The 15,247-nt window shown below is 47.6% G+C and overlaps 1 protein-coding gene across 4 annotated transcripts in view; it reads left to right on the forward strand.

Moving 5' to 3' along the window:
* lhfpl2a (LHFPL tetraspan subfamily member 2a) overlaps positions 1-11,486 on the forward strand; it is a 39,991-nt gene extending 28,505 nt beyond the window's left edge. For all 4 annotated transcript variants that reach the window (XM_035626111.2, XM_035626114.2, XM_035626112.2 and 1 more), the window contains 2 exons: positions 1,306-2,134; positions 10,179-11,486. In XM_035626111.2, the coding sequence (XP_035482004.1) occupies positions 1,714-2,134; positions 10,179-10,435 (678 nt within the window). In that variant the 5' untranslated portion in view covers positions 1,306-1,713 and the 3' untranslated portion in view covers positions 10,436-11,486. The remainder of the gene's footprint in view (positions 1-1,305; positions 2,135-10,178) is intronic.
* Positions 11,487-15,247: the final 3,761 nt, after the last annotated feature.

The raw sequence follows: 15,247 nt of genomic DNA on the forward strand, positions 1-15,247 counted from the left end.
GCCGAGTGATGGGAACGTTGCCGTGCGGGCGGCACACGTGTCAACAGCGGCCCCCGGCTGCCTCCGCCGCCCTGCCAAACACTGGTCGGAGAATGACTTACAGACACCCAGGAGACAGCAGGGAAACCGGGGCGGGGGGGGGGGGAGGGGAGGGAGGACTCAAAGAAAAGAAACAACTGTCAGCTTTGGCCCAGAGCTGTATTTATAACATGAGCACAAAGGCCTGTGTGCGTCTGTTAATCTTCTCTGTATGTTCTGCTCTGGTTTTGTTCATGTCTCGTACATAAAAGGCTCCCTTCTGTATTTGTCCAAAAGCCTTTCTTCATACATAATCATACTGTGTTATCTATTTTTTCAGGAAAATATTTAGTTGTTAGTGCTGAGTTAATCTATCAGGGAGTCTATTAGCACTTTTGATTGCAAATTAATTGTCGCAGTTATTTTCCAACTATTCTCTGGTTCCGGCTTCTCCACTGGGAGGATTTTCAGCTCTTTGTTTTGTTTTATATCATCGTTAACTGAGCATTTTTAGTGTTTTGGACTGTTGGTTGGACAAAAATTTCAGTTTGGAGGGATGTTGAAATGAGCTTTTGTAATTATTTTCTCGCAATTCACGAGGGGAGGGTCTTCCCCCCCCCCCCAATGAACTGAAACTATCTACCGCGTCCGCGTGGCAGTGTCACTGTGTGCGGTGCAGTGCATCAGGGTTGAAGTCACCGCGGTTATCAGCGGCCATGTGACAGCCGGACGGACGCTGCGTTATCAACCGTTGGCTGACCTCAGGTCAGCTGTGTGGGCCGCTTGATGAGAGGCCTCGGGCTTGTTTTTCTCTCTGTCTGCATCCGCTTCTCATTCCGCCGTTTTCCACATGTGTTTTAACCCTCCCATCCCCACACACACACACACACACACACACGCACACACACACACACACACACACACACAGACACACACACACAGACACACATAAAGGCACATGCATATAAACTCGCAGCTCTGTTAAATGATTTCTTATTTTTACGACCAGTCACGAAGATCCACTGGGAGTAGAGAGTCAAACAAGAATTACAATTTCTTGAGCATGAACTCACTTCCAGCGAACACATCCCTACACAACTCATTAAACGTCTCCACCACGGAGCCTCCCTTCCCCCCCTCTCCGCTCCTCCTCCACACTTCGGCCTCTGGAAACCAAAATCAATCAATAATCGCCACAGACTTATCTGATCACGCGGTAACATTTCATACTCGATAATCAAAGCACTCACCCTGTTGTTGCGTCTCTCTGTTTTTTTTATCTCCTAGGTGTGTCTGATGTGACGCCAGCGGGCTGGCTCAGGGGACAGAACTTCAGTACAATGTAGACACCAAAAGCCAGACAGAGCAAGAGTCAGAACGCCGAGCCGACGGACGGAGGGAGAGTTCTGGGAGGAGGAACAGCAGCTGTGCCGAGGTGACGGCGGCAGAAGATAACAGGGGAGAAAAAAAAGGGGAGAGAAAAGAGGGAAGCAGCGGACTGTGAATCATTGACGGGATCCCTTTGTGTACCGCAGTGTCACCTTGTCCCTCCCGTGAGGCGCACACTCGCTCCCACGTCTCAGGCCGGAGGGAGAACGCGAAAAGCCTCCGCTCTCGGTGCTTCGAGGGGCGCCCCCACTGAGCGCTTCACCTCTCGCCCAATCTGAACAGGGGGACACTCCGGCCACCGTCAGCATGTGCCATGTCATTGTCACCTGCCGCTCCATGCTGTGGACCCTGCTGAGTATCGTGGCCGCGTTCGGCGAGCTCATCGCCTTCATGAGCACTGACTGGCTGGTGGGATTCCCCCGCACCCCGGATGCCGTGTTCGGCCACCACGGCGCCACCGCGGCCGGAGAGGCCTACAGGCCCACTTTGGGCATCTACGGCCGCTGTATAAAGCTGCCCCACCTGCACCGCGGAGTCCTGTGTGGGCCGTACGCGATACACTTTGGGGAGATTGCCAGCGGGTTCTGGCAGGCGACTTCCATCTTCCTGGCGGCGGGGATCCTGCTGCTGTGCGCCGTGGCGTTCATCTCGGTCTTCACCATGTGCTTCCAGAGCATCATGAAGAAGAGCATCTTCAATGTGTGCGGACTGCTGCAGGGAATCGCAGGTGAGATCTTTTGGCCCGTTTTAAATTGCGCTGGTGCAGATGCACTGATCGAAAGAGGAATTACCGGCAGCCAGAGACTTTGGTGAAGTCTCCCGTTGGAATTCCTGTTTTTATTACATTAGAAAAAGTTCAAGGTGTCCAGCCTCGATCGGTGTCCAACTCAATACTCAAGTTTGTGTCGGTGAAAGGACTGGTATTAAGGCGTCAGTACAGCTGCTTGTCAGGTGGTCGCACGACTTCTGAAACCTTCTCTCCCAACATCTTTCCCGCGTTATATTTCGAGGGGGGGCCGTGTCCGAGCATCACGATGAATACCCTTCAGGAGAGACTGGCAAAAAATGTGCACCATTATAACCATATGATATACCAATAATCCTCTGTATGACAGCCAGCTCCTCACTCCACCTTTGGGTGCGGCTGTTGAGAACAACTATGAACACGGGATATCTGGCGTGGTCGGACAACCCATATCACGGAACCATTCCTTCTGAGTATATCCTGACTTTTAAATGGTAAAGAGTAGGAGTCGACCGATTATCCACCTGGACGGATTTTTTTTTTTCTTCAGATTTGCCGATAAGATAAATGTTTTAATTTGGCTCTGATGCAGCCGCAGTCACTAACCTCATTTGTTCCACTTCATTAAAATGCTGCCGATAGTTCCCTGCACTTTTTTGGTTAGGTCATGTAATAATTGGTATCGGTATCGGTACCTGAAAAAAAAGCCATATCGGGGGACCCCTTGTAAAAAGATAGCGCTTTTTCTAGTCTTATCGACCACTCGAAGCCATTTACAGTAAAAGTCGCGTTCACCCATTCTCACACACACATTCTTATAGCGCTGCTATCCACCGCACATTTTCTGTCACATTCACACACTTCGGAAGATCCGTCAGAGGCAATTTAGGGTTCGGCATTCGGGACTGGGGATCGAACCGCCGACCATGTGGTTAGTGGACGACCTCTATCTCCTGAGCCCCAGCCGGGACTTTTTAGTCTCACCAATGGATGTGGCTACAACCACCGGATCAGTACCCGCCTCCAAGTCACACATTCGAAACACGCCCCGTTGCACAGGAACCCCTTAACTCTTTGGTATTGTTTTCAATGTGCGTCTGAATCTGTTTGTCTCCCCTGTAGCGGGCGAGGATCCAATTTGCGCTAGAAATGTTTTATTAAAAAAAATTTTTAAAAAATGCAATGAAATGTGAAAGGGAGTGATCAACATTGCCAGTTTTTCGGAAAAGAAAGAGAGAGTTAAAGACAAAGCGTGAGTTTTGCTCCTATGAGGAGGGATGAATCATACAGCTAATTCAGGTCGTGAAACCCTCTTTGTTCCTCTTTGTTCCCGCGGCGCCCACCGTTCAGTCAAGGTAAACGAAAAAGTTCTGCCCTCGGACGAACACCATTCATTACGAGCGCCGCAGCTCCCGCTGCTCGAATTGTGTGTCTGATTGTTGTGGAGCCTCCGGTGAACTTCAGGCCGGGGGCGGGCGGGAGTTTAAAAGACGCGGTGGCGGTTTGTTTTCCAGTTCCACCCTCCGCGGCCACCAGGTCGTCACTGGTTGCCGCCGCCCGAATATTTACCTTCTGCCCTTCTCTGCCCGGCTGCCCGGCTGCCCGGCGGCGCTTTTATGACGATAGATTGGCCTCCGCCGAAAAAACGTAGTTGACCACGCATGCGTATCTGAGTTTGTATCTGAGTTTGTGTGCGGAGGGTATGCATGCCGTGGCCGTGACTATGGTTATGTGTCTTGAGGCCACTTTGACTCACTGCGGTGAATTATGGAAGGGAGGAGGCCATGAGATCAGGCCCGGCTGAAGCTCCTCTTTCTTTCTTTCTTCCTTTCTTTTTTTCACAGACTGTACCGCGAGCTCCCAGCTCTCTGCTGATTATGGCTCTCCTCCCCCACAGTTGTTTATTTGGTGCAGGCCCAAACATAAAAAAGGTGGGCGTGTGGCGGAGGCCATGCCGAACGGTCCCCCCCCCGGCTCTGTGCAGCCCTGCTGACCTGACGCACGGCTGAAGGCCGTTCAGCCAGTGAACGATGAACGCCAGCAATGGAAAGCTGTTACCTGTTCTCCACCTGTCTGAATATAGATGCGTGAGGGACTTGAGGGGCTGAGCTTTATGACCATTTACACAGTTAGATGATATGAGAAATGTTGCTGTACTTCATGCCAAGCGAACCGGCCCCTTTGATACCATGTCCACGAGTGTATCAAGCACTGCCGCTGTTGGCCAATGGTGCAAATCAATGAGCAGGACTCCTTTAAAGGCATTGTCGGGGGGTTGGGGGGGTTCTGTGGTTTCCACTTCAATGTGATGAAGTGCTTTAATTTGTCGGGAATTTAATCAGCAGGATTAGCCAACACCAGGCGTTCCTCTTTGCTTATTTCCTACGCAAACAGTTTCTTCCCCCCCGATTCCCCAGACCGTTCGCCTATTTGGGATTTTCAATGGATTGCTCCAGTAAACTCGACAGAAAATCTAGCATCAAGTATTGTTGACCTGAAGCCTTTCCTCCAAAAATAATCAGGGATTGATATTTAATAGCCCTAAGGACATTTTTTAGCAGAGGTAGTAATGGCTACTGTTTGTTTCCCATGCAGCTTAACAAGCCTAGTAAACCTATAGCATTTCTTTGAATCGTGATCTTGTAACTTTTCAGCAATGAAATATACCTTTATATCCCAGTTAAGCCAGTATTGGCTGTATTACTGGTTGGTGTCAAGTTCAAAAGCAGACATTGAATTGCTAATAAATTGATGCTGTAGGAGTACTTTAAAATTTAATAATAAAATGTAATAAAATGTATGTGTCGGTGTACTTCCCCAAGAAGACTCATTTTTGGTGGAGTATTCCTTTAAGTGCACAGTTTAACTGTAAAGGTTTCACTCTTCAGCAACTGTTGTCACATTCTGGGTCCGTTGGAGAATTAGCTTCATACAGTGTTGACTCCACTGAGTTTGGATAAAATGCCTTAAAAGAAAAGAAATGTCGAAAATGCTCTCTGGTCACAGCAAATCTTAGTAGACAGTAGAGAGGAGCATCAAACAGCCGAGGAGGCCGGAGGTTTTCCTTCTGGAGCCAAAGACCGATAACCCCGTAGCCGCGGCGAGAGATCGGCGCCGTCACGACGGCCCGTCCGACATCCGACAGGTTTCGCGTCTTCCTTGTTGCTCCTCCGTCGCCAATCATCGGCGCGCTGGTGTGGGTCAGGGTCTTCGACCTGAGTGCCCCGTCGTTCCATGGGGCCTGTGAATGATATCACTCCCGCTGATATCCTCCAGCAGCACCACCGCGCCGACTCGCTCCTAATCATTATTTCCACAGCGACTGCCGACCCTCCGGTAATGAGAAAACTGGAGCCAGGCGGCAGATGCTCGGGGAAGTGATTGACCTCAGATGGGAAGAGTGCGGACGCCGCCGCCGCCGCCGCTGCCAGAGATGGTCGCGTCATCGCACTGGAGAACTTCCAAAGGCCCCGTCCACCCAGTCTTCACACGGACTGGTGTCACTTGTACTTTCTACTCGTGGACTTTTCTTCGTCCCCCGCGACACACTTTCTGTTGGCATTGAAGCGGCGGTCAGTTTAAGCTCAGCGTGATTTTTTTCAGATTTCCGCTGAAGGTAAATCCATTCCCGGCGGTTTACGTAATTGAATGGCTAAAACAGACGCTTCTGCCGCGGGTCAGTCGAGTAAACTTTGCACACATTCAAAGGCCCCCGGAGACGTCTTACACACTACAGTTAGTGTGTTGGACTACCTGAAAGGGAATTCTCTGTATATTTTCACTCATTCCCATTCGCGTCGAAAAGGATTAGAGACAAGACGGCAAACAAACCCGGCCGTAAAACTGTCTCCAATTCTTGTGCGTTCGGTGTCGAATGCTTTTATTACCTGCTATAAACTTCCCCCTCCAGCCGTGAGTCACACACCTCATCTCAAGTGTAACTGCGGACTGTGACTGTAAGCTCTCAGGCTGGAAGTAAGGGGGGGGGGGGGGGGGGTGGCTTACAGGAATTTGTGCGGCGTTACCGTCCGGTGATGACTCCGACTCTGACTCCGACTACGCAAAAGAGGGAAGCTGAATCCCCCAGCTCTCACTGATAAACACACACGGGGGAATCCTATATCTTACATATGTTGTGTATTTTACAACCAATACATGGTCCCAGTTTTGTTGGTTGTGTCTGAAGCCAACATAATCAGATTTATGCTGAGGTGGTGCTGATTTTAATTAATGAAAACTACTATTTTCTGTTGAGATAATTAATGATAAACACCATTGAGATTTGACAAAGGAGAAATGCAAATGTAACACTTGTTCATAGTTGTTTATTTATTGGATGATAAAGGGGTTTGATTCTTTAGAATAGTGGTTTATCCAATTTCAATTCCACACGTCAGTGCCATCAACCTATTTTGCAAAAGCGTGAAAAAGCAGAAAGAGAAAAACCTTCTCTCTCTACGGAAGACATGGCTGCTCTCCTTCATTTTCCTGGAAAGGGAAAAGGCGGCCCGATTTCTTGGAGCGGAGTTGCTGACCTGCTGTGCGGGGTTACAAGTGTGAGGCCGGGGGAGCGGCGGGTTAGAAAGGGGGGAGGGCCCTGGTTGGTTGGTCGTCGGCAGGGAGGTCGCTATCAGAAACAGATTGATGGTGGAGAATTGACAGTTTGGAAGTTAACCGAGACAAGAGCCAGTGCAGAGGGAATAGTGAGGCTGGGAGGGTGGAGTGCAGCGGGATATTAGGTTAGAGGGTCTCAGGTCTTTGGGACGGAGTGTGTGTGTGTGTGTGTGGGAGGGAGGAGGAGGGGGGGTCTTAGGAGGGGTGGGGTTGGGAATTAAAACCATACCTTCAATCCATCACTGAAGCCAGTCTGGACGTCAGGGCAATGCAGCAACATGTGGAAAGAATTTATGACCTAGTTTTCATTTCCGTGTTTAATACGATATTGGGTGCTCCGAGAGCAAGAGAATGGGAGGAGAAAGAAAGGAGGCCGAGAGAGAGAGAGAGAGAGAGATTAGGAGAGAATGGGAGGAGGGAGTTTCAACCCCCGCACTTGTTTTCATGAAGCAAGGCAGCGAGACCCGCTCGATGAAGCCGAGATCCAGTCGGATGAGAGCGCCAGCTCTGAAATTCTCATCTCCTGCCCGGTTCATTTATTGTCCGTCATTTTATTATTGTAAATGTTTCCTGCAGAGGTTCGATTGAGGGGCGGCAGGCCCCTCCTCTGGCCCGCCGACTGATCCACCACCGAGGGAGGAACGTGCAAAGCGAAGGGGAAACGGAAAGGGGCATCTGAACATGCGTTGAAGCGACACAACCCTAGAATAGCAGCTTCAAAATCATTTTTGATGGTTCGCCGACCTGGAGTGGGAAGGAGAACGGTGCCGCTCTCCTTCCCACTCCTCAACCCAAACGCCTGTTCTTGCACTATGCAAGTTTGGTGGGTGGGTACGATCTCCCGTGAGAAGTACGTGACTGACTGATGGTCAGAGGCTCAAACTGCCAGGAGCAGGCCCAGCGGGTTCAAGAGTAATGTGGAACTGTAGATACGTTTAAAAAGACTCGGCGGGAACTTTTGAAATGTCAAAACATTCTGAACGGAGTTTGGCGCACGTGCCAAAGCAGCAGAACTCTTGGTTCAGGAAGCCGGGGGACCATGAGGAACATCCACCGCTATTATTATTATTATTATATCTTAAATGAAATGAACAAAGGATTGATTTTCTTGATCTGTCATAAACGGGAAGATTAGTGGAAAACGGTTTGCCGTCAGGAGACGGCGGCTGGGAAGCTGGCAAGAAGTAGCATCATTTCACCTTTTCATTGATTAACCATCCGTCGACTTGCTGCCACTTATCTGGGTCCAGGCGTGGACGGAGTTTGAGTCAGTGCGCCCCTGGGCGTAGACCTTCACCTGATTCCATACGCTCTGCGGCGGGTCCAAAAAAAAAAGGTTCCAGTCTTAAATTGGGTGAACACAGCAGAGCCTCGCCTACGGTAAGGAGAGCGGGTTGTTTTGCGATCCGCGGGAGCAGTGTGTGTGTGTGTGTGTGTGTGTGTGTGTGTGTGTGTGTGTGTGCGTACGTGCGCGTGTGTGTGTCAGTGCTTAAGTCAAGTCAGCACGGTAGTAGAAGTGGGTCATGGTAACACAGGAAGTGACCCCCGTCCTCTCTGCCGAGACACAGGACGCCGGAGGGTCGGGCCGGGGACTGGGGCAGACGGCGAAACCCTTCAGTTACCTTTTCCTGTTGTTCTCCTCCGTCCGCTGTGCTCCGACCCGACAGGATTCTGGGCCAGGGTTCAGTTGCCGCGCTGAAAGTCTGGCGGTGGTTCTCTCCGCTCTCATCTCTCAGGCAGACGTCAGGAAGTCGTCTGTGTGTGGTGTCACTTTTTTCTTTTTCCTTTCACGTTGGTAGGACGCTTTGGAATGCGGCGACGGCACTTTGGCAGGAAATGTTTTCGCGTGGCGGTCACACAGATTCATTCGCCGCAGGCATCATGAGCAGACTCCCCTCAGAACATGAAGCACGTTTGATGGATTGGTGATTATTGTGTGAGGATGGTGACATCAGTTGTTTTTTTTAAATTTTTGGATCTGCCTTTAACATTTACTCTTTTTTCTTTTCAATTATGCAATGAATATTGTGTAAAAAATATCCACTGTCTGCAGAGGATGACTCCTATGGAGTTTGGTGACCACCTGTATGACAACACTGTCAGGTCACAATTTAAAGTATGCCCATATTTTAATGCGCACTGTAATCTTCTTGGCATACAGTCTTGACATTCATTGAGCAGATCCATACTTTCATGACGATAAACCACATCAATAACAATGCCCCAATGGCCTTTCCTTTAGCATCATCCTCAGGACCAGCCATTCATCTTTTTTTCTTTTCTTTTTTTAATCTCTGCTACAGATTAAGGTCTATGAATATTAAAGGAACCCTGTTCAATTTTACTGTAAAAACTACAGTCATGTTTACATTCATTGTTTCTCACCAAGACTCACACTGTGTATCTGTGGGTCGTAAAAAACACCTTGAATGGACATAAAGGCTAGAATTATTGTCATTGTTTGAATATTATTTTCTCACACGTGAAATGTATCGTTATTTTACAATGATAAATGAGGGGCGGCATAGTGGTGCAGTGGTTAGCACTGTAGACTGACAGCAACAAGGTTCTGGCTTCGACGCTTTCAGTGCTGAGTGTGCACTATAGCTGCAACAGTTAATCGATGAATCGATTAATAATCGACTACTAAATTAATCGCCAACTATTTTGATAATCAATTAAATCGGTTCAAGTAGTTTTTATGAAAAAACAAGTCAAAATTCTCAGATTTCAGCTTCTTAAATGTGAATATTTTCTGGTTTCTTTGCTTCTCCATGTCAGTAAACTGAAGATATTTGGTTTGTGGACAAAACCAAACGTCATCTTGGGGTTTGGGAAAAACAATTTAAATTTTTTTCACCATTTTATGACATTTTATGGACCAAACAACTAAACGATTCATTGAAAAAATAATCGACCGATTAATCGTTAACGAAAATAATCGTTAGTTGCAGCTCTAGTCTGCACGTTCTCCCCGGGCCTGCGTGGGTTTTCTCCTGGTACTTTGGTTTCCTTCGTCTAAAAAATCATTAGCTAAGACGCTAAGTCCAAATCTGCCAAAAAATGAGATACAAACTGTAGTCTGTATGTATTTGGTTGTTGTTTTTCTCCATTTTCCCTGTTGACGTTTGCATTGGAGAGCATGAGAGATAAACTCGTGGTCAAAAAGCCCATGTATCTTTTTCAAACTGTCAATATGTTTGACAAAAAAACTGCTTTGGGAAATACTTCCATGTTTTTAATTAAACTGTTATTATGCAGGTCAGAAGTGAACTTTCAGTTGCACTCGTTTGTTGTTTTGGCGCGCTCATATTTTTAGGGTGTAATGCACACAACGGTCTCTAGGGGCTGCTGTGTGTTTTTCATAAGATACAATCAGTTGAGTTCCCTTCTCCCCTGTTTCCCGTCTCAGGTCTGTTCCTGATCCTCGGTCTGATGTTGTATCCTGCTGGCTGGGGTTCGGACAAGGTGCAGCTGTACTGCGGTCCCGACGCGGCTCCGTACCGGGCCGGGCTCTGCTCCATGGGCTGGGCCTTCTACACCGCCATGGGCGGCACCGTGCTCACCTTCGTCTGCGCCGTCTTCTCCGCGCAGGCCGAGATCGCCACGTCCAGCGACAAGGTCCAGGAGGAGATCGAGGAGGGCAAGAGCCTGATCTGCCTCCTCTGAGGCCTCGGATACTGCATTCCTGTGGGAAGAAGAAGAAGAGAGACAGGCCAATAACCATCAACACTTGCTCTTCAGCCTATTTCTCATGAGGCCGGCTTGTCACGTGGCGGCCCCTGAATCGTTTACCACTAAAACTGACTCTCGATTTGTCTTTGTCTTGTGTTCATCTGGGAGAAATCTTCAAGTGCCAAGTGTGTTTGTTTTCCTCAGCGTGTGTCTTTGTCTTTCTACCACTAGAGGTGCTGCGTGTGTTATTGTATTCATGTGTAGCCATGTGGACGCCCAGACGGGCTTTGTCCGTCACCACATGCCCTGTAAATAAGTGTGATTATATATATAATTGTACATAGTTACTGATCACAGAATGATGGTCAGCTTCATCCAAGCTGATGAAGTCACTCTTGCCTTAAAGAAAACACACACACACACACACACACACGCACACACACGCACACACACAAACACGCACGCACGCACACACACGCACACACACACACTGGTGTTGTCGTTGCCAGACCGCGACCAGTGAACCTGGATCTGTTAACTGTTTGCCACGTTTGAGTATTAACTCAAGGGAACCACTACACAGTCAGAATAAACTACTCGCAGAATAAATGGCCTTTAGCTCGGAGTCCTTTAAAGCTTACCGAATGTACTGTTATTGGAAGGATTTGGCTGTTCGCAGACCGCCGAAATGTACCGTCGGAGCACAGACTGCACGAGGACGAGCAGACGGCGCTCTGTTTGTCATGTACTTTGCGAGAAAGAGGGATGAAATGAAGTGAGCGTAAATCCTAGCCTAAGCTGAAAGGTGACCTGTGAAGGGTCTCTGCCTGGTCCTCCCCCTGCAGACATCCGGCGATCTGTGCACAAAAGACGTTGGACTGGAATGCGAGGACGCGCAAAACGAAGTATTGCTGTTACTGGTGATGTCTGGTTTCAGGGAAGTCTGCGGAGTCATAGATAGCGTCCTATCTGCTCTCATTTGTTTTTGCCCAACGAATAAAGAGAAGAGGGGGTGGAGGGAAAAATAAACTCAAGTTTGGTTTCAGTTTTTTAATCTGTGAAAGCTTCACGGCGGGGGGGAACGCAGCATGTTCAGAGCCGAGAGACCTCGGTTTGGCCACAGGTGGGCGCGGGCACGCTTTACACCCAGCGGCGCGTCGGTTTTTCCACTGATGCAGGACTGAAGCCGCAGGATGCGTCTCTCTGTGTGTTTGGGCCTCGTAGTCCGTAGTGGAAAATATCTTGAGTCAATGACTCAGGTTTTGGGGAACTCGCACTTGCAGCGAGTATTTCCGTACAAAATGCGACACATTGTTGAAAATCGAATCAGTGCTTCTCAACCTTTTTTGGCTTCTGCCCCATGATGCAAAAAAACCCCCCAGCTAGCGTCTCTTGTTACATTTGTTACTGAGTATGAGACGATTAATTCAAAGTATGTTGTGCACACGACTGTCATTTTTTTTTTTATCAAATGTAGTCATACAGCCAGAAAAAAACCTTGCCTTCTAATCGGGCCATTGCAGTTCTACAAATAGATGTACATAACTTGCTTTGTTTTTTATTCTTCTTTCCTTTCCCATAACTCATCTCGTGATCCCTCAGGTTTATCTGGTGACCCCTTCGTGACCTTGGGTTGGGATCCACTGGACCAAATGAATGAAACTGCGTGTTGAGTAGCTAGAACCAGCTCCGCCTCGAGCAGCTCCATGACAGTTTTTTCCGCATTTCTGCATTAATTCTGCTTTAGAAACGTCAAGTAAATGTTGTTTTGATACCTTTATTTAAGTTAAGATCAGGCCACTTATTCCACCATCGCTCATATCTTCAAATGAACAACCATACATTGTCCACATCTTAGCCCACATATTCCCTGTTTGCTCCCCCCAGCTACCACCCTAGTAGTACTTGAGCACGGTCTGTGTGTGTGTGTGTGTGTTCGTGTGTTCGTGTGTGTGATTACAAAAATGATCACTCCCTCCCCAGATGTTCCTCCCTCCGTATGGACTGCAGACAAGTCTCTGGCACAACCCTGTGGCCTCTTCCCTCCACCAGTGCTCTCAAACTAAACACAGAGCTTGATGACTTCCAGATTAGGCACATGACAAATCGTGCAGTCCTAAAGTCGGGCCCGTTTCGCCGCCATGGGTCTTTTTTTTAGTTCTGCTGCTTCTCTTTTCCCCCATTTTTGCGCAGAAAGCGCCAGAGGGGACGAGAATGGGGGGAGACGGAGACGGAGCCTCCGAAGTTTTGTTCCCTCGGAAGAGGACAAATACATGGATATTATAGCAGCTGCACCTCATTTCCAGGAGCCAATCAGCACCTTAATGTTATTTAGCATCAGTTTGCTTTTTTCCTTGTACCTTCACTGTAAACTTAGCATTATTATATCATATTGTCTTCACAAATGAAAAAAAACCTAATGCACTAAAGGAGTCAACAGGAGCCTTGATAGAGATCTCGACAAAAATGTGTGTGTGTGGGGGGGGGGGCAAATAGATCAACAAAAATCAAAATTATGTGTAGAAGAGAAATCACACATAACAACGACGTAAAGGCCGGACATTTCAACAATCCTTTTAGAGTCTAAGTCTGGTCTGAAGCTTCAATTCAAGTTCATACAAATTGAGGAACCGCGAGTCGTCGTGCTGAAGTGTGTTAATCGGTTGCAAAAGATTCTTGGTTGGATGTTGTTGGAGTACAGGCCACTTGTCAAACACAATCAGCCATATCCCCCCTCGCCCCCCTTTCAACCCACTGCAGGCTTTCACCTCACAGGGAGCAAACAAACTAATCACCTCCATCGAATGCTTTTCTCAGCTTTCAAATCATCCAGCGGCGGGACTGTGTGTGAGCAGAGATGCTGTCGACCAGGTGACGCCACGCACGTCCCGGACGGACGACTGCTGCCATCTTCACACACACACGCACACACACACACACACACACACACACACACACACACACACACAGTGAACCCAGTCTGCTACCAGTTCCCCCTTTTGTGATAGTGTTCCTCTGCCTTACATCACACCGAGCTGTTTGAGACAAAGGACGCGGCACGTGGCCCTGAAACTCTTCCAGACTGCGTAATTTTCCCCCGTTATACTCAAAAGTATAAAAGTTAAACCGAGTGAATCTTCCGGGGCGGTGACGGGAGCCCACCTCCCTTCCCTCTCGACTTCAGCAGACGTCATCCAATGGACAAGTGACAAAAACATTTGCGGTGCAGAAGGTGAGATGAAGACACGTTACTGTAAGTAAACATCTAATAAGTGATCAGCTAGTGACGCACTTATAGTAACACCTGTTTATTAGTGCAACTATCCAATCAGCCAATCAGGTGGCGGCAGGGCAGTTCATGAATCCCTGCAGGGCCAGGTCGGGACCTTTCACTGAGGTCCCACCAGTGCCAGGCTGGTGTGAGTGATTATGAAACTTCTGGTCTCATGGGATTCCCATGCTTCGTTGTGCAACAGCTTTTTGTTGCTGTGCAACTTATGCACGAAGATCAAATTGGGAGCTGTTGCATCAAAAACTGACAAAAAGTGCATGTGGACTTTTCCTGATCAGTTAATAACGTTTGTTTATGAGACTCGTCGTTGCAAAGAGGTTTCTGTTGAGTGAGAAAATGTGGAAACTAGAAACTCGACTACAGCAAAAGGCGAGGTGCAAAGAGAGCAACTGTCATCAGTGGCTCTGGTGCAGTGTCCACTGTAGTGACTTCATGGTTGTTTCCATGAAGTCTATGATGTGATATGCGTGGATGTTATACTGACACAGATACTGCCAGTTCACAAACGAGCTGCCAATAGTCCACAGCAAAGTATTATAGCAGTTCCGTTGTGTATTGATGATTAATCTTATAACATGTGAAGTCGCCATCATCACCACTTCACACCTCATACCGACCCTGTGGTGATTTTCTTTTTTTACTGCTCTCGGTCTCATTTGCAATCTTGCCAAATGCAAAATTAAATTTCAATATTTGCCACTTCTAATTATTCTGTTGTTAACTGTTTGAAATTCAAATAGCAGGACTTGGGGCTTTACCTGGAAAGAGTGACATCATTGGGAGTGAACGTCCAGGTTCTCTAATAACTACTGACCTCCTGTGGTTTTCAGCTGCAGGTGCAGCACCAATATTCAATATTCCGTTTGTATTTTCACCCACACACAACCGAGGATTGATTTCTGTTTTAAAGAGAACACAAAGCCTTGTCTCGTCGTGATGTTTGCACCACGCACGAGACAAACATAAGAGATCCTATAAACCACGTAGAGAAGAACAGAAGTTTATTCAGTGCTAATACAATAAATATACAAAAACTCAAATTATCCAACATGCGACCGAAGGTGAAACCAGAGTGCATCTCAAAATCACACAGCAAACCGCCGACCATCTGTAAATCATACAAAATATATAAACGTCCCTTAGTATTTTCTTTTTTTCTGAGTAATTTCATTAAAATGTTTCAGTTTCTTCTCAACGTTTCTAACACAGGCCAGGTTCACTGCAAAGCACAGATTAAAGCCACAGTCCCATCTACAGAACGTCACGCGCCTCACATCGCATTGCAGTCTGACATTAAATTTGTAGAAATAACATCAGGCATTTCTTTAAATAATAATCTCATGTTGCTTTGCACTTGCAGTAAATTTACTTAGGCATAAACATGTATGGCTCCAAATTAAGACAGTGTGAAATTTAAAAAAATACCCAGAACGTATATTGGAGGAAGCCTCAAGAGATACATTTTTTTTTTAAAGTACCCCAGACTCTGCCCTGCACATAGATTCAGTCGTGAA

Source organism: Scophthalmus maximus, chromosome 2, assembly GCF_022379125.1.
Source record: "Scophthalmus maximus strain ysfricsl-2021 chromosome 2, ASM2237912v1, whole genome shotgun sequence".
Classification (NCBI taxonomy): Eukaryota; Metazoa; Chordata; class Actinopteri; order Pleuronectiformes; family Scophthalmidae; genus Scophthalmus; species Scophthalmus maximus.